Source organism: Nomascus leucogenys, chromosome 18 (assembly GCF_006542625.1).
Source record: "Nomascus leucogenys isolate Asia chromosome 18, Asia_NLE_v1, whole genome shotgun sequence".
NCBI lineage: Eukaryota > Metazoa > Chordata > Mammalia > Primates > Hylobatidae > Nomascus > Nomascus leucogenys.
This window is the reverse complement of record NC_044398.1, coordinates 71,506,960-71,531,849: the sequence shown is the minus strand read 5'-3', so window position 1 is coordinate 71,531,849 and position 24,890 is coordinate 71,506,960. Positions and strand designations below refer to the sequence as shown.

Below are 24,890 nucleotides of genomic sequence, written 5' to 3'. Positions count from 1 at the left end.
TGTATACATAAACAGAAAGAACTTATTATGAGACCAAAGGGCCTAGAGACTAGCACTAATTAAAAAATAATGAAGCCACTATGTAATTTTAAATTTCCTAGTAGTCACATTTTAAAAATTAAAATAAACAGGCTAAATTAATTCTAATAATACTTTTAACACAAAATATTATCAAAAAAATAAACTACTCATAATGTTTTACATTCTTTTTATTGCACTAAGTCTTCATATTCTGGTGCATGTGTTACACTTTCAGTAATCTCAATTCCATCCTGCCACATGGCTACCACATCAGACAGCAAAATTATAGATGAATAAAAATTTGCCAGTCTCTTTACTGAACAGATTGATATTTAGCATAATGGTAGCAATCTACTATCCTGTTCTATAAATTACTTGTAAATTATATTTTTTAAAAGTTTAAAGCTTTAAATGTATTGTTCTCAAACACTTAGTTACAAAACTAAGTTAACATTCTGGCTCCTGCAATCTAATTGTGTGTGTGTGTGTGTGTGTGTGTGTGTGTGTGTGTGTGTGTGTTTTAAAGTCTCTCAAGAGAATCGCACTGTAAACAGGTAAGCTACATCACTTAGCTACATCAATACCATCACTGCTATTTTACTTCCAGTCTGAAAGCCAGGGGCATCTCAACTTGACTTTCTCTAGCCCAGAGGAAGACCCAGGAGCCACCGTAGGCCTCCACTGGTACCCAGACTAAGGAATTCTCATCTCCTGGGCTTGAGAACAGAAAGCTAAGTCATAACTACCAAGCTAAATCCCCAAGCCGACGTATCCGGTTCTTTGACAAGGGAAACTGATATAACCCCATCACTAATTCAACAGCAGCAGTTACTCAGTGGGGCTAGTAGAATTGTGATAAACAAAAATATTAGTCACATTTTTAATGTGATTAAAATAATACTTTAATACTGAATTAAAAACAGGACAAATCAGCTTGAGATACCTTTAATTACTCATGACCTGTAAAATGAGACCAGATTATAAAATTAAAAATCTAAGTAGACTACAAAATAGCTTTTACTTTCAGTAGAAAGTAAAATAAAGTACAACATATATTGCCTTAATACAGTTGATGATCAAAATGTAGTCTAAAAATGGAATATCTAACAAGTCACTGAATACAGAGGCAGACTATAAGTCATAAAATGGTGCTTTGAGAAACTCCCTCAACTCTCCTTAATATTCAAAATCCAGGGTATGATAATGGTTTATTCTAGAATCAAGTGATGTATGAATTTAAATTAGACTCTAAAGAAATGCAGGGGGATTGAAATGGAGCCTCTAATACCAAACAACTTCTGAGCCCCTCAAAAATAATGGACTGTTCCTTCGCTTATCAGAAGGTAAGTTTTCTTTTGCACATAAAACTCTTGCCATAAGCATAAATGTACTTGTGTGTATGTGCAAGAGTAGTGTGATAATTACATACCTTTGAGGCTTAAATACATCTCGTGTCACATCACACCTAAGGCATACAGTTATTTCAATTTGAACCATTCACTCCAGAGAGTAATTATTCATCCTATAACTTGGTCATAAAATGCAGAGCTTACTCAGTATTTCAGCAATTGTAAAGCATAGGTGGATTTTTACATGGTACTTCTATAAATCAGATAACCAAAACATGCACCTTAATAAGTTAAAGTGCTAAAATTATGGTGAGTTATATAGACTTCCTAAGCTTTTAACTTGTGCCCAGTCTACATAGAGAGCTGCAAATGCTACAGGCAGATCCAGCTAAGGAATAAAGTTGAACACGCAGGCAGTTCACTAATTTGAGCAGGGATAAGTACGATCGCAGCAGGAATGAGGTCACAAGAAGGCATGAAAACATTCAAAAGACCATTCCTGGATGCTGCCTGGAAAGATAACCTTTCCTCATCAGCAAACAGAAGAATTTCCTAAAACAAAGCGGGGAAAGCACATTTTAAGGCTTCCTCTAAGAGTCAGGTCTTTAAGCTATAATTTGGTAGTAAGAGAATGTCTACAGCATCTGCTGAATCTATCTACAGGGCTGCCAACACAATCCACAAGAACTCGAAGTTGTGCCTTCCAGTAACTGAGGTGTGTGCACCTCTACTGCCTCACACGGCTTGTTATACTCATCTCTCTCTGAAGGATGTCCTACACACATTGCCCCAGTCTCCCACTAAAATCAAGAAAATGGTAATTGTTTCAAGTCAAAGTATTTATGTCACTAAATGTTGTGACTGAAATTATTTGTAAACGTCCAACAAAGAAAAAGTCACCCTCAACTGAGTGTAGTATCAGCTCCAAGGAGCAAGAAGGTACTATATCGTGAATGGGTTATACATCCATTACTACTTATCAAGGAGAAAAAAATAAAACATATACATTCAGAAGTAGTGAAACACTGCTCAGAGGTCAGGCCACTATATTTGAATGGTATCACAGACCAAGGAAGACTGTGAATGACACATGTGCAAAAAGACAAGCTGCCTCTAGCAACACTTGGAAAACAAAGTACAACATGATCCCACTTGAGAGCTGGGAGGCCTAGGTGTTCAAGTCTAGCACAGACTTCCCAGATGCTCCTGACAAGTGACTTAACATCTCATATCTGTTTCCTCAGCCCTAGAATGAGAATACCTTCTCCTCAAAGTTGTTATGAGAACTAGAAATCATGCTTGTAAAGCACAGAACTGGTACTACTCAAAGGTGGTCAATATGTTGAGCTGCAACAATATAAAATGAAAATGGCAAATAAATGTTTCAAATGAGAGCTCATCCCAATCCTCATCCCAAACAAGATACTGAAAAATTTCAGGTTTCTCCAAGACCACTTTGAGACAGAAATGACTTTTATGTGGCAGATCATTCTACCCTGCTACTTATATTACCTTGAGGAAGCAAAGATTAAAAACAAACTGAAAAAAAGCTCAAGCATAAGCAAGAATGCGCAGATCAACAGATAGGGGGAAAAAAAAGTTCAGGCCGACTTGCTATGGCCCACAGTGACCCTGCACATGAGCTCCAAGGCCAGTGCCTTGCCCCCATGACCAAACACAGTTGCTCATCCAAGAGAACTGAGAAGACAGGAAAGAAGAGAACTGACCTATGCATGTGAGCAAAAGAGAGTCTCCTGCTCTAACTACACACCTACCACCATCTTGCAATCTTTGGCTGCAAACAGGACTGTTTGGTTTTTCCCTGTAATACATGCCAAACTGAATGTATTAGACTATGTCATATAAATCCACATTCCAAGACAACTGACCTTGATAAAGTACTTACTGTAATTAAAACAGCATACAGTTTCTTGAACTCAGATTCTAAGAAAGTGCCTCTAACCATAAAGGTGAATGCAAGTGTACCTTTGGAAAATCTGGGAGTGGCCCAAAGTAGCCAAAAACACAAAACTAGGCTGTATTTTTCAAACTGGCATATTCTTTGTGCAATGGGTGTGAAGCAACAGATAGATGGAACCACTGAATAAAAGCAGTGCCTCCTCCTGGAGAGTTATGAAAATATTCCCAAAGTAAAATACCACTTCCTTCATCCATTTATTCAACAAACTTTTATTGAGAGACAACTACGTGCAAATAGTTGTACTGGTAGCCATGGATACAAACACATGTACGTATACATATTCACACAACATATTTACAGTTTCTGCCCTCCTGGAGCCTACAATCTCATGGGAGAGGACAATCCAAAAAAGAAAAGTCACACAAAAAACTATGATTAGGATTACGAGGGAGGTAATTTGTTGCCAGGATTATTTCTCAGAGCCAAGATGACAATTAGGGCATGAACCAAGCACAGAAGAGCATTCCAGATAGAAAAAAGAACATGGGCAAAGGCAGGTAGCAGGGCAGCCTGGACACATCTGAAAGGCAAGGGAGGACACTGTGCAGAAGGTGGCTGAGGGTCCAGGCCAGACCATGCTGGGCCTTGTACACCCATGAATGACTTCAGGCCTCTGAACAAAGGGATGCCACTGAAGGTTCTGCACAGGGTAGGTATGGACAACATCATCCTGGCTGCAATATACATTCTAAGAGCTGAGCCCTGCCTGTCTAAAGTTTGCAAGCTGATTAACACTCTTATACATACACAAAGTCCACTCTTACACATGCATGTGTGTACAAACATAGCACATAAAATTTTTTAATGGCGCTCTATGGTACAAATTAGAAGTGCAGAAAGGACACTAACAGATCAGAAAGGGGGGAAATGCATGATGTGATGGCTAATCCAGTCTAAACTTCACTGAAAATATCAAACTGTGATAGCAAAAATAGAATGTGGAATAGGTAGTCTGGGTCATATCACCACACCTTTCCAAGGCAAGGACTTATGAGAATACCCAAAAATACAATTGAAAAAAACACAAGTAAGATTTCAGTTCATAATAAGCTCTTAAAATTTTATTTGAAACTATTTTTCTGAATAATTTATTTGTAAATCTTTAAATTGGGGGAAATGCTAACCAACTCTCTTCATTTATTAAAGTTTCCAAAAGAAGGGAATGTAGATCTTAGTACAGTCATATGACATAAGGAATTCAGAGACATAAATCTAAGAGTTGTTCCATCTTCTTCCATCTTCCACTTGCCATGGTACATATTCAGGGAAGCCTGGAAACTAAACCCTAAGTGATGAGGTCAGCCCACAACTGTCCATTCTACACATGAATAACACAGAATTGATTTTAGCTGTCCCTTTTCCATTTTCAGGCAAATTCTAGAGTTCCAAGTGAAGACAAAAATTCATTAGTCACTAGGGTCAAAAACAAGGGAGAAATTAAGACATTAAGGCATGATACACCTCGATGAATAAAACATGCTCTGTTTAGCTGCACTAGATCAGGCAACAATTATAATAAACTATTAACAAAAATAAATCTGTGGATAGAGAAATTTGTGTTTTAATGGTAATGAGACTGATTTTTTAAAAACAATGTTTCCCTTCTCTAATTATGAAATCAATGTATGATTACAGAGTTTTTGAAAAATACAGAAAACTAGAAGAAAATAATAAATGAAGGAAATTAGGTAAAACTGGAGCAATGTGTAACAATGTATTTCCCTTTTGTGTACTATTTAGAATTCAAATACTTTCATGTATTCCCATGTGAGCCTCTTAGCAGCCTTATGACAGAGGTGATAAAGGTATAATTAGTCCCATTTTATAAGGACTTGAGGAAGTTCAGAGCCAGTAAGTGTCCTGCCTAGAGGCACACGGATAGTAAGACAAGACGCCTCCTAATGGCTCAGATATCTTCCCTAAGCTCCAGACCATGTGATTAGCAAATGATACGTTACTTAAGTGCAAGAACCTAAAATGAAAGCAGTACCTGTGAACATCAATCTAAGATTGCTAAAACAATACAACTTCGAATAAGAATATAAAATTTACATATCTTTAAATTGAGAAAAAAAAAAGTCAGGGGTGGTGACATCAAACCCATGGAGACTGAGAATCTCTTAACTGCTTCCTTTTGGTCTGAATAGCCCAGACTGAAATGTATCTCCTATATGAAAGATTGAGGAGAGCCCACTGATGGAGACCAGAAATAAGCCAAAGGTCACCTTTCAATCCCAAAAAACACCATCTTCCCTCTCTTACTCTCTCCCTACACACACAAGTGCACACAGGGCACAATTCTAAACTGATTTATATCTTGCCCTCTTCCTTCTCAGAAACAAGATGTATGGCTAGGGTAACCATAGACTTTATTATCCAAAGTGGAACACTTCTATGAGTGAAAGAGGTGACTGTATAGGGAAAGAGACATAAGCCAAGACTGACTGGACAAATGGGAACAGGTGGTCATGCAATATCTGGATAACCCATCCCTCTCAGGGGCCAAGCACTGAAAGTACAGCCCTATTGTTAAATTATTGTTCAGAAAACTGCTCTGGTGTACCCCATGTTATGCAAATTGAATCTTAAGCAAATTCTACCTCAAGAGAAAGTCATCAGCATTTTGGAGACCAGTTTAGTAAACCATTCCTATTAATTAGACAGTGTCATTTCACAATGTGTAAGATCTTGTGGGATATTCTGAAGTTACATGTGTTTTTTTGCATATCATCTGTGAGAGGGAGAGTTTTTAAAAACTAAATTTAGTTATACCAATTTCTTTTAAAAATGAAACATCAAATAGAAGGAAAAAGCAATCACTTAATCCCACAAAGGCATTTATAATTCAAAGTTATTTTTCTAGGTAACCCAAAAGTACTGTTCTATACAGGAATATTCAAGTTACTTTCTGTTTAGAAGTTGGAATCATCTAATAAATAAATTGGTTTCAGAATAGCTTTTGGGCTGATGCTACTACTAGCAAGTTAACAAGCTTAAAGAAAAGGTCTGGTCAAATGAGAGGATAAAAAAAGAAACCCTACACAGTATTTGGAGAAATATATTGATGACAAACCCAGTACTGAAAACCAGCCTACTTATCCAGCAGTCATATTCCTATTCACCTTCCTCAAAGACTAAGTCACAACAATTCAGATTCAGAAAATCAAACAGAAATTAGAAACTGGAGCTATTTTTTTCAATTAAGAGAATTTCATGCAGACACCCATAGGACTGGCATATACTCTAAGGCTATCATTCATTCAAGTGACATTTCAATGTCTACTATGCATATAATGCACTAGCACTGTTAATACAGTAGTTGGCTGTTCTAGATTTAAAATTTGCCAGAATTTTTTTTCAAACTAGCAGATTCATCTTTCACTCCAAAAAAAGACTTTGTATTTAAATGCTCTGTAATTCTCACCCCAAAAAAACAAGACTAGAAATATCTGCTTAAACAATGATAAATTCAAAATGACTACTCCATAACAGTGTATGGTAGAGTATTTTTACATCTGTTAGCACTCCATATTTTGATTCAATTTGATTAGACAACTGATGCTTCCTCCATTAAAGATGCTTAGAAATCTACAATCCTACAAAGGATATTCTGATTTCTCATTAAAAAAAAAAAAAACTGTCCCTCATTTTCTCCGATTTTTACATTATGATGAGTTCCACAGTTGTGTTCTCAAATTTGGAAAAGACCATGAATCAGGCGAGGGTCAGTCTCCACAACAATCCCTTACAGAATTTCAGAAGGTCTACCCACATTCACTGGAGAGACAGAATGCCCCTCAATCTAGAAAGGAAGCCAGATTATCTAAATGGATCTGGTTTACTATTACAGATTTTTAAGAAGAAACGGTATGAATGTAAGACATACAATGTTTTAGGATTATTAAATAAGGCTTCCTGAGAGAGTTGGGTTCAAAGCTCAATTCTAAGGGAAACAAAAGAGGAAGAGAAAATTAATTGTTGCACAATTGTAAAGGATCGAAGAGGAAAACAGCAACTCATAAATTTTTAAACTAGCAGTTTAAGCGTGGTAAAGTCAATAAATCCCTAAAACGACCCTAAAATAGACTGTCATATACTGAACTTTTACAGATTACATTCTGAACTATAATGTTTCCTATCTTTAACAGGAAGTATGAAGGAGGAAAATCAAGATGTGAAAAGTTTTTATACAAGAATATTAAATAAGCAGCCCAATGAAGTACAAATACCTGAATGGAGGTAGGGGTGAGAACTCTCTATATCTAAATATGGCTACATGAATTTTTTGTGTTTTTCAGAGCTTAATCCACCATGGCTTAACCCACTACCACCAAGACTCATCATACATATGCTATTTTAAAAATACAAACTATATTCTTTTCTTTTTAAATCTTGCTTTTTTTTTTTTTTTTTCAGACAGTCTCACTCTGTTGCCCAGGCTGGAGGGCAGTGGCATGACCTCAGCTCACTGCAAGCTCCACCTCCCTGGTTGATGCCACTTTCCTGCCTCAGCCTCCTGAGTAGTTGGGACTACAGGCGCCCACCACCACACCCGGCTTATTTTTTGTGTTTTTAGTAGAGACGGGGTTTCACCACGTTAGCCAAGATGGTCTCGATCTCCTGACCTCGTGACCCACCCGCCTCAGCCTCCCAAAGTGCTGGGATTACAGGCGTGAGCCACCGCGCCCGGCCCAAATCTTGCTTTTTTTTAAATTCAAAAAGATCACATGCTTAACATCAACTTGGTTTCAAAAATACTTCAGGTCTTAAAACTAAGGGTACTACAACACTTATTTTGCCATTTGTGAATTTCACGTCGAAAAGTGGACGTTTTCAGCACGAAAACTTATCTTCAAAACTCACCAGGACATTCTATCATAAATTAGGATATTTTCACAAACAATATAGTTTTCTCTTTAATATTCTATATTTTCCATTTCTTCCACGTCTTTGTGGTCCAGATGCTTAAAGTTGAAGTGGTCCTGGATTTTCATAAGCACGCACAGCTTATTTGCTTCAATAATGTTGTAGGTGAGGCCTTTTTCTCCTAAAGCTGTCCTGTCCCCCCTATGCACTACAGGTAGGTCTCATAGTCTGGCTCCTCTGCTTGGTTTACAGGGAGATCCAAGTTCACAACAATGGTGATTTGCTTCACATCAATCCCTCCAGTGCAAACATTTGTTGTTATGAGAACCTTCTCATCCTGAAACTTCCGAATGATGGAAACTCACTGCTCCATGGTCAGCTCTCCACTTAACAGACACCTGGTTGCCAGCCTGCATCATCTCCATGATCAACCACTTGGCATTTCAATGAGTCTGACAGAAGATGATGGCCTGGCCAATGGTGATGCCACCATAAATGTTGCACAGAGCTTGGTATTTGTCTTTCCTGTTCTTGCACAACACATAATACTGCCAGATGTTGTTCAAGGTCAGCTCCTCTTTACGTAACTTGGTAATTTAGGGATGGGTACAATTCACTCAGCAAAATGCCACACGGAGTAGCTATGAGCTACTGAAACAAATTCAGACCCAATTACATAACAGTAAATTTTGAATAAACTCATAGGTACTAGCTATTATATCACCAACTGTTGTCTAACACATCTAAAATATAAACTACAAAAAATCTTAATAAAAATAGTGAAAACCTTGAATGAAACTTGAATCTGTACTTTTAAAAAAAATTCATCCATTTTAAAATAAAAGTACTTTGCTACAAATTGTTAAAATGAATAGAGTATTTTAAAGGCTTTTTTCCCCCACTGTAGTAGTCATTATTGAAAGCAAAAATGCAATACAATCCAGGCCTTTGGAATTTCCTGCTATTTATGAAACAGCTTAAACAAAATGCCTCTTTAATAAGTTGCTAAGGGAGATCCATGAAAACTGCAAAGAAACTGCTCTGACAAGTTCTAATAAAGAAAGTCATCTGAGCACTTTGCTTATAAAAACTCTAAACAGCACTAATCAAACTACCTACTGGGCTTTGGTTTTAATAAGGCATGTTAAGCTAGAGCTCACATCAATTTACATGACTCACCTAAACAAAACATAAATTGCATTAAAGATACAAAAGGTAGTCGCTTACCTACTAACATCCTGTACTTTACAATGTTCTATGCATCATATTAAATTATACATATACACATATCTAGAGAGATACATTGATATCAATAAGTCAGTTGACAATCTATCTCCAGGCCACTTTTGAATTATCTACTATAACCTCCAACTACAGAAAGATACCATATTGTATGATTACTACACTATGATATAGTTCAATGAACTTGATATTCTATCCCCAAGATATTCACTATGTTTCCTAATAATTCAGCAAACTACCCAACTTGCTCTCATCCAAAATATAAGAATCTGTTTTAAGATTTAAGAACGTGGGCCAGGCACGGCGGCTACCGCCTGTAATCCCAGCACTTTGGGAGGCAGAGATGGGTGGATCACCTGAGGTCAGGAGTTCGAAACCAGCCTGGCCAACATGGTGAAACCCCCGTCTCTACTAAAAAAAAATACAAAAATTAGCTGGGCGTGGTGATGGGCGCCTGTAATCCCAGCTACTCAGCTCAGACAGGAGAATCACTTGAACCCGGGAGGCGGAGGTTGCAGTGAGCTGAGATAGCGCCACTGCACTCCAGTCTGGGCCACAGAGCGACACTCCGTTTCAAAAAAAAAAAAAAAAAAGATGTAAGAATGTAAATAAATAAACTCTAAAACATCTGCCTTCTGTCGTATACTAGACCAAGCAATTCACCTTTCACTAAATCCCTCAACATAAGCTTTCTTATTTCCATAAAAGTAAATTCAGCAGAATTCATCCAATAACTACCTTAAAGATAATGTGAAGAAAATCAATTTGATTCCATTTCTAGTTATTTGGGCCAATTAGTTTGTGTTACCTTAAGAAGGGTGTCAGATCATTGCACTACTAAACATTATCCTGCCATCTGATGGATTTAAGAACATTACACCACTACTCATTGGATAAGCGAATAATCATCAGCATTTCTATTTGTATTCAGTGTAGCTCACGGCACACCACAAATCATCCCCAACATGCCCTCAGCTTTTCTATGTACCTTTATAGAAAGAATACAATTACTATTCTTACTCCCTTCCAAAGATAGAAATTCACCTTGTGACATTTTTCTTTCCAAAATTACTCAAGAACAAATACAACATATTTCCAGATAGCCAAGTTCTTAAATTCATATATGCATCCAAAAACTTGAAACTCAATTTGCAAACACAATCTACATAACACTGGCTCTAGGGTGTAAAGAATCTAGACCCAGATACTGATATGTCAATTAAAACCTAGCTGCTCCCTACAAAAATGAATAGTAAGTTTTAAACATATTACTAGAGTATTAACCAAATCTAAACACACACAAATGAGTTAGCCAAGAGAACACGGATAACTGTAGGAAAAACAGTATATGTTTCTTTTTAATGTCTGATGGCACCTATAATTATATAAACTAATTCAGACTCCACAACTTCAACAGCTACAGCAATTTTAAGAACGCCCGAGGCATAGTAAATAAATCACGCAAATTTCACATCTTTGGTGGCACCACAAAATGAAAAGTATTGAGCTGGATTACATGTCTGACCTGACAAGACAGTTCTTAAATCTTTCTCCTATCTAAAATAAACTATACATTACATGTTCCAAGATTTATGTATGGCTACTATTAAAGATCAATCACTTCTAAAAACATGTACATCCTATTTCAGAAAAAATAAAAGCAAATAGAGTACCACAGCACAGAATATGTCCGAAATTTGGTTTTGTTTGATATCTGAAAGTTAAGTTTTTGACATTTACCAGCAGTCCCACAACGTGCTGGCCCTATGCCATCATGGCCTGGTGCCAGCCTGATGTAGGGCCATGCTAAAAATAGCAGCTAAGCAGCAGCTGTAACACATAGGTCCTTCTGACCTCAACTTTATTTCCCTAAAGGGTGATTGGAGGAAGAGGGGGACAACTTGAGGGAATGAGGAAAATGGAATATACTCTCAGTAGGTATTACTTATCTCTTCTGATTTGTCTTCTTTTCTACCACACACTCTTTTCTCCTCCCTTCCCTCACCCCATCCCCAAGAAAGGAAAGGACAGAGGAAGAGAAGAAAGAAAATGAGGGAAGAAAGGAAAGAAAGAAAGAACAAACTGGAGCTGTGAGGCAAGTTGGGTTCAGAGCCTTTCCACACCTGCTGCCCTCAAGTCTCACTTGATTCTACACTGCCATCATCACAAAGCAGCCATTGGTCATTTCAGTCATCAGCTTTACCACTGTCTAGAAAAAAGTATAAACCACAATCCTGAAAAGACTGGCTAGGTCACTGGGCTGAAGGTATATCAGACAAAAATTACACAAGTGATATTGGGGGAAGAAGGGAAGAACTGTAAAAATGGCATCAAGAATACAAAATCCTGGCCAGGCACAGTGGCTCACACCTGTAATCCCAACACTCTGGGAAGCCAAGGCGGATGGATCACCTGAGGGCAAGAGTTCCAGACCAGCCTGGCCAACATGGTGAAACCCCGTCTCTACTAAAAATACAAAAAATTAGCCAGGCGTGGTGGCACGTGCCTGTAATCCCAGCTTCTCGGGAGGCTGAGCCACAAGAATCACTTGAGCCCAGGAAGTGGAAACTGGAGACTGCAGTGAGCCAAGATTGCATCACTGCATTCCAGCCTGGGTGACAAGAGAGACACTCTGTCTCACCAAAAAAAAAAAAAAAAAAAAAAAAAAAAAAAAAAAAAATCTAAAGTGCTAAGGATAAGGAAACTTGCAGAACACTAAAAACCAAAGTCATAAAGGAACAGGGCTAACATATTACATATTTAAAAGTTTGCTCACATAAAACAACCAGATTACAAACATGGTGTTTGGGTTTTAGAATCTTATTTTATGACAAGTACTTATAAAAATCACGACAATCTTCTTTATAGAAATGAGTTAATTGAAAAGGTAGCAGCAGGAGTAAAGGTTCAGCATGACCAGGCCTCTACCAACAAAGACCAATAGCCACACCAGAAGAGACTCCCGGTATGCCCCTTATACCTAAATTACAGAATCCCTACACAGTACTACACTCATAAAAATGCTAGTAACTGTCAGCAAACATTTATCACATACAACCTGGCATATAAAAAATTCTAATCTGTACTGATTGTAATTACGTAAGAGAATTTAAAACTTGCTTTTGTGGACTTATTCTACATGATATCTTCTTATGTGTATTTTCTCTATAAAATCTTCCAACATTAGAGATCTGATACCAACTAACAATGAAAAATATTTTAAGTAAACAGACTCTTAAGTAAGGCAGGAATAGGAAACCAGTCACCTGAGTTTTAAGCACATTAATTCACTAAATGAGCTTCCAATCTATCTGATCAGCTCATTCAGTTAGTAAGAGTTTAAATGTACTGACAGGTTCTACTGCATCCTTCCAATTAACATCAGCATTCAGGAATTGCACAGATAAAACTCTATCTTTCAAAGAATGTCAAATCTCTTTACCAGCAACAAGAAATAATATAATTGTAAACATTTTAAAAGGAACTTAAAATGAGATATTTAATTTCTCAAATATACTTTGAAAACCTAACTTTGCTGCATATATACGATTAGATCTAGTCTGCAAGTTAATTTCTTTCAAAACTTAACATCTCATGGAGGACGATCAAAATCACCCAACATAACCATCCTCCAAAGCTGAAATTCATTCCTAAAAGACATTTTTTTAATGTAGTAGTTTTTCAGGTAAGATTAATAGAGTTCTGGAGATTATTTGCACAACAATGTAAATGTACTTAACACTGCTGAACCACACACATAAAAATGGTTAAGATGGTCAATATTATAGTATGCCCATTTTAAGACAACCAAAAATTTTTTTAAATCCTAATATGTGTAAATATCCTTATGATTTTTAAATAAATCCTCTCAATTGAAAAAAAAAATAACATTTTAAAATCATACCTATGATCACAATTTAAAATCCAGGCCACTGTGAAAGTCACTCTAGAAAGTAGCAACACACTGTAAAGCTAAACCTTCTAGAATAGGTAATGATGATGCATCATGGACAGTATTGCTTGAGTACCAACCAAAGAGGCTGCATGTGTCTGGCTCTGTTTTTAACAGCAACAAAAGCTTTTCTACTTTTTTCCCTGTGTTTCGGTTTCCTCATCTGTAAAATAGAAACAATAATGGTCCCTAACTCATATGGCTGTTAAGAAATACATAAAGGAAATGAGTGAAGTGGAATATACTCTCAGTAGGTCTTACTTACCTCTCCTGATTATATTCCAGGGCAGTATTTGGCACCTGGTTAAGTGCTATGAAATGTTAGTTGTTCTTACTCTTACTATTAGTAAATGTTGTAGAAGTATTAAGAGTCTCACCATAAATCATGTCCAGCTGGTTCAGTGAAGAACTGCCCCAAGTCATACAAAAAGGCTTTAAAGGCTGGGTGTGGTGACTCACACCTGAATCCTAGCATTTTAGGAGGCCGAGGTGGGTGGATCACTTGAGGTCAGGAGTGCGAGACTAGCCTGGCCAACATGGTGAAACCCCGACCCTACTAAAAATACAAAAAGTTAGCCGGGCGTCATGGTGCATGTCTGTAATCCAGCTACTCAGGAGGCTGAGGCAAGAGAATCGCTTGAACCCGGGAGGCAGCGGCTGCAGTGAGCTGAGATTGCACCACTGCACTCCAGCCTGGGCAACAAAGGGAGACCCCATCTCAAAAAAAGAAAAAAAAAGGTTACAGAGAGTACTACAATTTGGGGGCCACATCATTTATGTGAAAGAAGTACGTATATGTATAGGTACATCCCGAAGGATTATGTGTATACTATTTACTGGTGAAGGAGGAGGAGGCATGTTTACAAAAACAATAAATTATATTTTAAAAACCTGGTCAAATACAAACAATACTGGAAAAGTTTTCATATATACACTAAGTTGAGAGCAAACTTCTGTTGTTCTATATTAGCACTTCAAATTTTCAGTTAATTCTTTATTATATGGGTATATGTATACATTCATGTAACAGCAAGTCCTCCACTTAATGCCATCAATAGCTTCTTGGAAACTGACTTTAATCAAAATGACATATTACAAAGCCAATTTATCATAGGCTAATTGACATAAACAGTAATTTCCTATGGCATATTTCTGGTCACAAAAACATCACCAAACTTCTAAATAAAGACCACAACACTTCTAATATTAAACATTGAAATGAATGTGAGATGTACATACATTTTACGACAAGTAATAAAAACAAGATAATTCTTCACCCAGTTATTCCAGTTCAAGGTAGCAGGTGGCCAGAGCCCGTCCCAGCAGCTCAGGGAGAAAGGCAGGAACCCACCCTGGATGGGATGCCACCCCCATTGTAGGGCACACTCAGACACACCCACACTGATTCAGACTGCGGCCATTTAGATGGGACAATTTGCCTTAAGGTGCACATCTTTGGGATGTAGGAGGAAACCAGAGTACCCAAAGAAAACCCACGTAGACATAGACGACCATGCAAACTCCACCCAAGATAATGGCCCTGGCCAGAATTGACTTTTTTATTTTCTCATCAATGATATAGTGATACAATGTTATTCAAGGACTTGCTGTATAATCATACAGCTGTAATACAGTTCTGTAGTTAACAATCCTAACTTTTTCTGAATTTTAATCTCAAACATTACTATGATTTCCAAACATCCACGAATGTTTTACACTAGCAAGAATTGAGCATGCTAGAACCACTACTGCACTGCAGCCATTAGAATTTAGCCTGAAACTAAAATGCCATCTAGGAATACATTTATTAACATTCAGTAAATGTTAGCCAAATAACCTCTCCAAAGAGTTCAATTTACATTCAAGAATATGCTTGTTGTGATTTCAGAGACTATCAAACTAAGACACGGCCCAAACAGTAAGAAAAATATGCAACACAGCTTTGCCATTTCCTATGCCACTCTAAACAATTTACTCAACATGTTTGGGCCTCAGTTTTCTTATCAGGAAAATGGGAAAAACTGAAATTGAAGTTATCTTTTTATCTCTAAAATCTCCACAGCTCCACTAGTAGATAACAACTGTAATGCAAGAGTATTTTATTTACAAAAATACCTTTCATCTTTCAGCATATTTTAAGAAGAAATGAACTGTGGATCTGTACAGAGGGGTCACTGAAATATGCATGTGGTTACAACATTCAAATTATACCTGGGTTAATTTGTCTCCTTTTCTGTTCACCTGTGGACATCATCACATATATCTATTTCTAGACATATATACACACATATATTAGCTGACACAAAATTAGTTAAGCGAATTCTGCAGACATAAAACATTTAGCATACTCAAGCAACAGTTTACTATCAGCTGAAAGTCAATCTTTCAATCAGCTGGAAGTTCAAAATGACAAGGAATTTTGCACCGTATTCTCTGAAGCTTGCTTTAGCGATCTTTTCTAGATGAAAAAAAAATAAGGAAGTGTCCTATTTTTAAAGAACTGAAAAGCAAGTACAAAGCATATTCTTAGAGGGACACAGGGCACTGAAAGCAAAAACTGAAAAGACAACCAGGTTTTTATCTAACAGACACACTTTACTTTTGAGATCTAGGTAGGATTGACAAACAAAACGTCTCTTCACAAGACAAGACTCAGTAACACTTTTCTCCAGATTATCATTTGATACTGATTTTTTCAAAGCAGATGTATTTAAAGGGGGGAACAGTTCGTGGTTTTGAATTTAAAGTAATCCCCAAATATTTACATGTTAAAAAATTAATAAACCACAAAAACTAAATTAGCCTTTTTGTTGTAACAAAGCACTATTTTAAAAATTATACCATGGTAATTTGAAAGGTAGCTAAAAACGGTTTTGTGGGTTTCATACTGTTTACTACCTTCTTAAAAGGACCTGCCTATAACCCGCTTTGTTTCTAAGATATTTATACTTACCTATAATCTTTCATTTTTAGGATATTTGTGCTCTTAAATACAACGGTTTAAGTCAACAACAGTTTGAGTTTGATGATTGCCCCTATAAAAATTTCTAACACTAAATGAGTTTGTTTTGTCATATGTATATGTAAGTATGCTTCTTAAAATAAAGGTACCAAATTTATTTTGCCTCAGTGAAGAAAACTTACAGTCTAACACACAAAAAAATAAAGCATGTGGAAATAGTACAGATCCAATCATGTGATTTTTTTTTTTTTTGGAGACAGGTTCTCGCTCTGTCACCCAGGCTGGGTACAATGGTACAATCTCGGCTCACTGCAGCCTGCAGCCTCCACCTCCCAGGTTCAAGCGACTCTCCCACCTCAGCCTCCTGAGTAGCTGGGATTACAGGGGTGTACCACTACGCCCAACTAATTTTTGCATTTTAGTAGAGATAGGGTTTCACCATGTTGCCCAGGTTGGTCTCGTGATTTTTCAAAGGGACAACTCTTATAAAACAAAACATGTCATTCCTACACTGCCTATCACTGAACATATTACTAGCTGAAATCACACATTCTTAACTAAGCCGTGAATATGAGTGTAAGCAGAAAGAGATGCTGGTCCGTATCTTTCCATATGAAACATTCATAGGGTTAGAATTGAGACAGCAATTGATCATCCATTGTGAAAAAAAAAAAAAGAGGTCCAGGATAAAAATCTTAAAAATCAGTGAGGACGTACTTACGACAATAATGACTTAAACTGTTCAATTAATTGCAATAATTCTATTAAAGGACATGTTCCAACGACATCCTGATGTTTCTAAAAAGGCAGACATCAGTCTCACATCCACAAAATAGATGAAACTCAATGCAAAGTGGAAAAAAATAATGAGGGTAGCCTTTTCAATCCAAGGGTGTACTTGTAACACAACTGAGTTGCAAGAAATTAAAGACTTTAGAAAGAGTGAAAATGTTTGCTTAACCCAAATCCGCCATTTTCACCTTCCATTATTGTCACTGTGTCTTGAACATTTTAGATTTTCTCAGTGGAGCAATATTATCCTTCAGAGAACTAAGTATGATAACAAATTCCAAGTATTCCTAAAACTGAAAATTTAACTTCCTTCAGAACAACGCTAAGGACCTATCAAGCACTGAAATACTTTCAAAAATCACTTATATAAATCAAACATCTCAACTCACACAAAAGAACAATAAAAAAATACCTATGCAACTGGTTTCAAAATGTATTGTGTATTTATTAATTAAAAGGCAGAAAAAAGGTAGGATCTGACATAAAATTATTCTATATTAACCTTGAAAAAGCATTCAATGAAATGTTCCATCATCAATAAACAAGTATCCAATTTTCAATATGCATTCAGAATCGTCTTTATTTAGTGATCTCTAGTCTGTAAAGAAAAATCAAAATATTCAAAAACCAATAAATTATCTGACTGAAATTTGTACCCATCTTAATTCTAATAATGTTCTTTTACTGCTTTGCCACCCCCACAAAAAAAAAAAACCACAAAACTTTAAGTTATGAATCTGAAAAGAGTGTAAGAATGTGTTTACCAGAATGTTAAGTGGAATGCTGGGCGATATTCTTTTCTCCCAAAAGTAAATAGAATAAAAGGCCATTTACAAGGCCATTCCTTTTAAAATGTATCTCCTTCCTTCAGAAAGGACCTTCACACACACTCAAGCACACACACACACATATGCGAACACACCAAAACAAATAATATAAATTAAAAACTCAAGGATAATTTTTGTAAGTTTATTACAAAAATATATGCTTCTAGTTTTAAGAAAAACCCAACCATAAAATAGGTATAAAGGAAAAAGTTAAAGTCCCCCCCAAAAACCTTAACCATTCACTTAACTGCCCTTCTCGAAAAATACCCATACTTCCAAGATTGCTTGTGTAGCCTTACATTTTTATGCATCTATATGCAAGTCTTTTTGTTGCAAACACAAATTGCAGCACACTATATGAAGTTTTTAACTTTTTAAATATTCTGGTCATCTTTCCTTGTCAGTATATATAAATCTAATTCATCTTTTCATAGTTGAATAGTATTCCATTGAGTATTTCTTAGGCACTTCTCTTCTGTAGAAATTCAGGTTAACTCCAGCTTTTTACTCTTGCAAACCACACTGCAATGAGCATCACGATACAGAACATCATTACACACTAATATCAGTATTATCTATAGGATAAATTCCTTAAAAAGACAGAAAAAGATGGTGTCAAGCAGCAGCGTAGGCAGAATCCTTTTTCCCAAATCTCTTCGACCAATTCTGGGTATTGTCTTTTTAGTCTTCACCAATGTGGTAGAAGAAAATGGCATGTCATTTTTATTTGCATCTTTTTTTTTTTTTTTTTTTTTTTTTGAGACGGAGTCTCACTCTGTCACCCAGGCTGAAGCGCAGTGGTGCGATCTCGGCTCACTGTAACGTCTGCTTCCCGGGTTCAAACGATTCTCCTGCCCCAGCCTCCCGAGTGGCTGGGATTACAGGCGCACGCAACCACTTTGGCTAATTTTTGTATTTTTAGTAGAGATGAGGTTTCACTCTGTTGGCCGGGCTGGTCTCTAACCCCTGACCTCAGGTGATCCGCCCACCTCGGCCTCCCAAAGTGCTGGGATTACAGGCATGAGCCATCGAGCCCAGCCTGTTTGCATCTCTTTATGTAAGAATGAAGATGAGTATGTTTACTGCCCATCTACATGTCTTCCTCTCTGAAATGTGTTGCCCATTTTCCTATTGGGTTATCCATCTCTCTTCTTGACAATTTTTACAAGTTTTCTACCAACCTTTGGTCCAATGTGCTGTATTGGCCCAATTAACTGCTAAATTTGACTTGTAGTGTTTTCAGACCTACGGAAACTTTTCGATTTTTTTTTTTTTTTTCCTTTTGAGACAGAGTCCCAGTCTGTTGCGCAGGCTGGGGTGTGCAATGATGCGATCTCAGTTCACTGCAACCTCCGTTTCCCAGGTTCAAGCCATTCTTCTGCCTCAGCCTCCCAAGTAGCTGAGATTACAGGCATGTGCCACGATGCCTAATTTTTGTATTTTTTGGTAGAGACGGGGATTTGCCATGTTGGCCAGGCTGCTCTCGAACTCCTGACCTCAAATGATCCACCCACCTCAGCCTCCCAAAGTGCTGGGATTACAAGCGCGACTCACTGCTCCCGGCCCTTTTTGATTTTCATCCAATTAAATTTATCTATCTTTTCCAAGTTTGAGTTTCAGGTCATACCAGGGAAGCTCTTTGACAGACAGTAACTTGGGGAAATTTTTTTTTATGTAACTTCCAAATCATCACTTAAATGATGTCGATAATACTTACATACCAGCACCTGCAGAGACAGCTCCCTTCCAATATCAATTATCAATTATTTTTTTTTTTGAGATGGAGTCTTACTCCGTCGCCCAGGCTGGAGTGCAGTGGTACGATCTTAGCTCACTGCAACCTCCGCCTCCTGGGCTCAAGTGATCCTTCCACCTCAGCCTCCCAAGTAGGTGGGACCACAGATGCGTGCCACCATGCCTGGTTAAGTTTTTCTACTTTTGGTAGGGACAGGGTTTCACCATGTTGCCCAGTCTGGTCTAGAACTTCTGAGCTCAAGCGATCCACCCACCTCAACCTCCCAAAGTTCGGGGATTACAGGTGTGCGCCATCATGCCCGGCAATATAAATTACTTAACAAAAATAAGCCAACTACTCTTTCTCTAAAAGTTTCCTATAATCAACTGATGGGCAAGCTCTGTGCCAATTAAATATTGCTTACAACTACTATAACAAAGGCTTAATTTTTTCCCTTAAATTTTTTCCTAAAATATAGAAGTTGAGAAATAGTAACTACCAATAGGTTTAATTTCTAACAAACCCCTCAATCCTTAAACTATCAACAGCATAAACGTAAAATAAAGTGCAACAACTAGATTTTCCCTATTGTAGCTATAATTTAGTCATCTCTACAAGTCAATGAATACTTTCTGTACAAACTTGTAATTTTGCAATACCAGAAAACTGCTTTATGATGCTATCAACAAAGTATTCTGTTCTTTTCCATTTCAAGAAACTGAAACAAAAGCGTTCTACCTCAAATCAAAATTATAAAATAAGCCTTTCAAGTTAGCATATCAATTCAAACCACTACTTGAAGCTAAATTAAATGGTTAATCTAGCCACCCTCTCTCCGTTCCCCATAAAGGGAGGTGGGGGGAACCCTGATCATAAGTGTTCTATCTCACAGTGCCAGCTGCCAGGTATTTAACAGCCTTCCATCTCTAAAGCTGACTGGCACAACAAGTAATACAACTTGGAAGTTAAGGCAAATGGCAGAACTCAAGAGGGGAAAAAAGAATATTTTCCACAATTGGTATGGCACTTGTTTAGCACGTATGTGTTTCTGAAGTGGTGGTCAACTCTTCAAACTACACGAGAAACATCACACCACTTCACGTCAACCACTGTCAATTCCATTCAGTGGCCTCCTTCCCCTTTGGGGACTATTCAAAAAGTTACTATTTTCTTTTACAACTACTCACCCAGGCCTCTTCCACTGATGAAAGCAGGCAAAGCCCACGCTGTGTGTCTGTCTCCTAGAGAAGATTGCCTCTTTTATTTATCGCCCCTTGGCTTTATTTTCACAGTGAATTCCTGGCTTAAATGCAATCAGCCAAGAAACCCTCCCTATGTGCTCTCCTGTCATTCCTCATTGCTTACAAGCAGAGTCAAGCACAGGGAGAGGAAAAAAAAAAAAAAAAAAACCCCTCAACATTGCCAGCCAAGCCATAAAAATTCGCAGACTCTAGTTTGTTATACTGAGAAGCCATAGATGTGCTTCCATCCATCGCTAACCGGCAGGAAACAGACAAAACAAAGGTATAACTTGAAAGAATGTTAATTAGATTTGTTTTAAGGAAAAAAGGATAGATGAATAGCCTCAAAAGCTAAACCCCCTCTAGACAGAAGGAAAGAGTGCCCAACATAGAAAAGGCAACACTGGGGGCTGCCTTTGGAAATAAATGACCATGCAGAAAATCACGTTTGCAGATTGCATTAGAATTCAAATTAACCAGACAGGATTAAAACAAATCTTAATTCTCTCTTGGGGCCCTATCCAGACCCCCACCCCACTCCCAAAGAAAAGAAGAATAAAAGGAACTGACTACAGAAAGAGAAAAAGGATTAAGTTAACAATCAAAGAGATAGAGATGCGTCCAAATCTATCCCCATTCATTCGGTGCCGGGTTTACCATGCTACAATTTCAAGTACACTAACATGGGAGGGGGTCAGAAAATATGCCATTTGCAATCAGGAGAAAAAAATGGGAAGTTTCACTACAGCATTGTTCTTTTCAGTCTGGCTCAAACATTCCCATCGCTATAGGCTGAAAAAAGATCTGGACAGGGGAAAAAGAACATTTTGGGGGAGGGGGAACAGGAGACGCTTTTAAACTAAGGTATTTGAGAAAACTCTCAGGATCTGTCAGAGAAAGGAGGGCTGTGCAGCTCTAAATCACAAGTCCTTCTCTCGCCTTTGTCAAATATCTTCTACTTTACAAGCCCTGAAAAGAAATAAAGAGACTCTTTTGTTTGGTTTCTCCTTTTCGGAGGGTGACAGAAAACTGAAAGGGGCACAAATAAACCTGAAAATGAGAACAAAGTGCTGGGTCGTGCCGGGCTGCCGCGCCGCGGGGACGCGGGAGCGGCCGCCGAGCCCTCTGCCTCGCGCTCCTGCAGCCCGCTCGCCCCTTTGGCTGCGAGCGGCAAATCCGCAACTGCTGACCGCGGCTCGCCCGGGGCACCACGACCTGACCACACAGCGCAAACAAAACTCGGGCGGCGGGGCACAAGGGCTGCGCCGCGGCCCGCACAGGGGCGTCTGGAGGCAGCTCCAGAAAAAAGGGAAGCGCGAGCGACTCCTCCTCGGGCTCGCGCCCTTTAATTAGGGGGCGTCCTCCGGGCGAGATGTCCCTCCGGAGACGGAGTCCGGTCCGCCGCCACCTCCTCTCTGCGCCGCTTGGAGACTGAGGAGGCGCAAAGAAAAGGACATTTAAACCCCGGGCGGCCAGTGGAGCTCGCCCGGGCCAGACGCCACAGCGACCTGGGAGCGCCGCGGCCGCTCGCCCGTCGGAGCCCTGAGAGGAGCGGCCGCCGAGCCGCTTCAAGTGTATTCCCCTCCCCTCAAATCGCGTGGGGCGGGGGCCAGAAAGAAAAAGGAGCGAGCGACAGGCAGTGGGAGAGGGGGGGAGCGCCAAGCAGCCGGGCCGCGGCCGGCATTGTCTGCGGCCCGCGCCCCCTCCCCCGCCCCGCACAGCCCCGCCACACACACCCTCGCGGGAGGCCGGCCGTCCGCCCGCGCCTTTGTCCACATCCACCCTCGAAACCGGCGAACAGCCCTCCAGGATGTGCTCCCCGGCAGAGGGCGGGGAGGGGAGCGCGGGCAGGGGGCGCGGAGCCCTCGGAGGGGCGCGTCCTGCTGATTCATTTCCCACTCGCGCTGGCCCGTCCGGGGCGACGGGGGGCAGGGAAGGGAGAGAGGAAATGGGCGCTCCGCTCAGAAGGACCGTCCGGGCCAGTGAGGACACCCGCAGGGGTGCGGGCGCGCGCCGAACTAGGGACTGTCTGCAGGAGAGAAGCGGGCGCCCCCCCACCCAGGGACTGACGGACGGACAGACGGCTCCCGATTGCCCCGTGACTCACCGACTTGCAGGACGTTGTCTACGCAGCCGCTCTCCAGCAGTGCGATGCCCCGGCGGAAGGGCAGCCGCGTCTCGTCGCCGCCGTCCGCCGCCCCGGCAGCCCCCACCGACGGGGCCCCGGCCCCCGCGGCGGCGGCGGCGGCAGCGGCGGCGGCGGCCGAGGTGGCGGCCGGGGAAGACGAGGAGCCGCCGCCGCCGCCGCCGCCGCCGCCGCCCGCGCCACCGCCCGCGCCGCCGGGGCCGCTGCTGTCGTCGCCGGGGCCGCCCGCGGCGCCGCCGCCGGTGTTGAAGGACGAGTACATGCAGATCTCCCGCTCGCTGCGGGGGAAGGACCAATAGACTATGCGGCGCTGCACTGGCTCCGGGATGCGCTCAAAGCGCTCCTCCACACGCTGGAACGGCCACTTCTCCGCCACCCTGCGCGCCGCGATGTCCAGCAGCGACTCGGGGCTCTGGGTCTTGCCCGGCGGCAGCAACCCCAGCGCCGCGCCGCCCCCGCACGCCGCCGCCGCCGCCGCGCCACCCGCCCGCGGGCCCGGCCGACAGGCAGAGCTGTAGCCGCCACCCGCGCCGCCGCCGCCGCTGCTGCCCCCGCCGCCGCCGCCGCCCGGCCGGCAGCAAAGCCGTTTCGCGGGAGGAGGCTGCTGTCCGCGCTCCGCCATGACCGCGCCGCTTCTAACCCGACAGCGGAAGTGCCGGGACCCTATAAACGGCACTAGGAAGCGCGACACGCACACGCCGTCGCGACGCCACGATGCCATCTAGGGCCCGCCGCTCCTTGTATGGGCACAAGAGGTGGGGCCTCCGCTGTGACGCAGAGGCTGGGGCGGGGCTCCGATAGGGGGAACCTGGGGCCGAGGGAGGGGCCTATGCAAATCGCTGGGCTGAAACATAAATAGAGCGCTTGGCGGACACGGGGGTGGCGGGGGCGGGCGGTTTGGGTGCCCGGTGGGTTGTGAGAATGTCAGGCTGCTGTGACGCGTGGTGGGGGGGAAGGGGCGGGGCTCAGGCGGGGTTCCCGTGGGAGGGGGCGGGCCGCCGGGCCCGGCCTGAGGTAGGTGGGTCTCTGCGCCCCCTGCCTACCCCACTTCCCCCTCCGGTTCTCAGCCTCTCTTTTGAAGTCCGAGAAGTGAGGATGCGCCTCGTGGGTCGCAGCGGGGAGGAAAGGGGAGAAGAGGGGGTGAGCGAAGGGGAGGGTTCCGAGCTAAATGGAGGGCGGGGCCCACGGGCCGATGCCCCACCCCCTGTCCCCCTGCCCTTCGGGGGAAAAGCCTCTGGGCGGAGGAGGCGCTTTCAAAACAAAGAAATGCGACATGGAGCCCGGGGGACGCGGGTGGAGAGGAAGGCGGAGGAGACGCGGCCGAACCCGAGCGCCTGCCAGCTTCCCCTCCAGCCGGTCCTGGGGAGCTCTCCCCACCACCCGCCGAAGCTGCGGCGGGGAAGGGGGAGGATGGCTGCGTTCGGCGGCGGCTTTCCATTTCACTTTTGCAGATCTGGTGTGGAAGGAGTGCGCCCGCTCTGCTACCCCGCGTGGCTGCAGTGCGCCCATCCCCGAGCCCCGCGTCCGTTCTGTCCCGGCTGCAGGGCTGTGCCCGAAAACACGCAGAGCGCTCGGAACGTGCCCAGCAGCCGCGCGACAAGCGTCCGGAGCCGGCTGCCACCGTCCCGCCCTCGCTGCCTCAGCCCTTCGGGCCAGGAAGCCGACCCGCCCGCTAGCAGTCGAGGAGCTCCAGCCGCCCTTGTCGCCCCCGCGGCCGCGCGGACGATGCCCCGCTCCAGGCCGAGGTTTCTCCCGCTCGGGGTGGAACGCAGCCCG

General features: G+C 41.5%; 1 protein-coding gene and 1 pseudogene across 1 annotated transcript in view; both read right to left on the bottom strand.

Moving 5' to 3' along the window:
• ZSWIM6 (zinc finger SWIM-type containing 6) overlaps nt 1-23,801 on the bottom strand; it is a 219,299-nt gene extending 195,498 nt beyond the window's left edge. Inside the window, exon 1 of the mRNA XM_030799175.1 lies at nt 23,076-23,801. Coding sequence (XP_030655035.1) covers nt 23,076-23,736 — 661 coding nt within the window. The 5' untranslated portion in view covers nt 23,737-23,801. The remainder of the gene's footprint in view (nt 1-23,075) is intronic.
• Nucleotides 8,016-8,988, bottom strand: LOC100580837 (annotated as a pseudogene).
• Nucleotides 23,802-24,890: the final 1,089 nt, after the last annotated feature.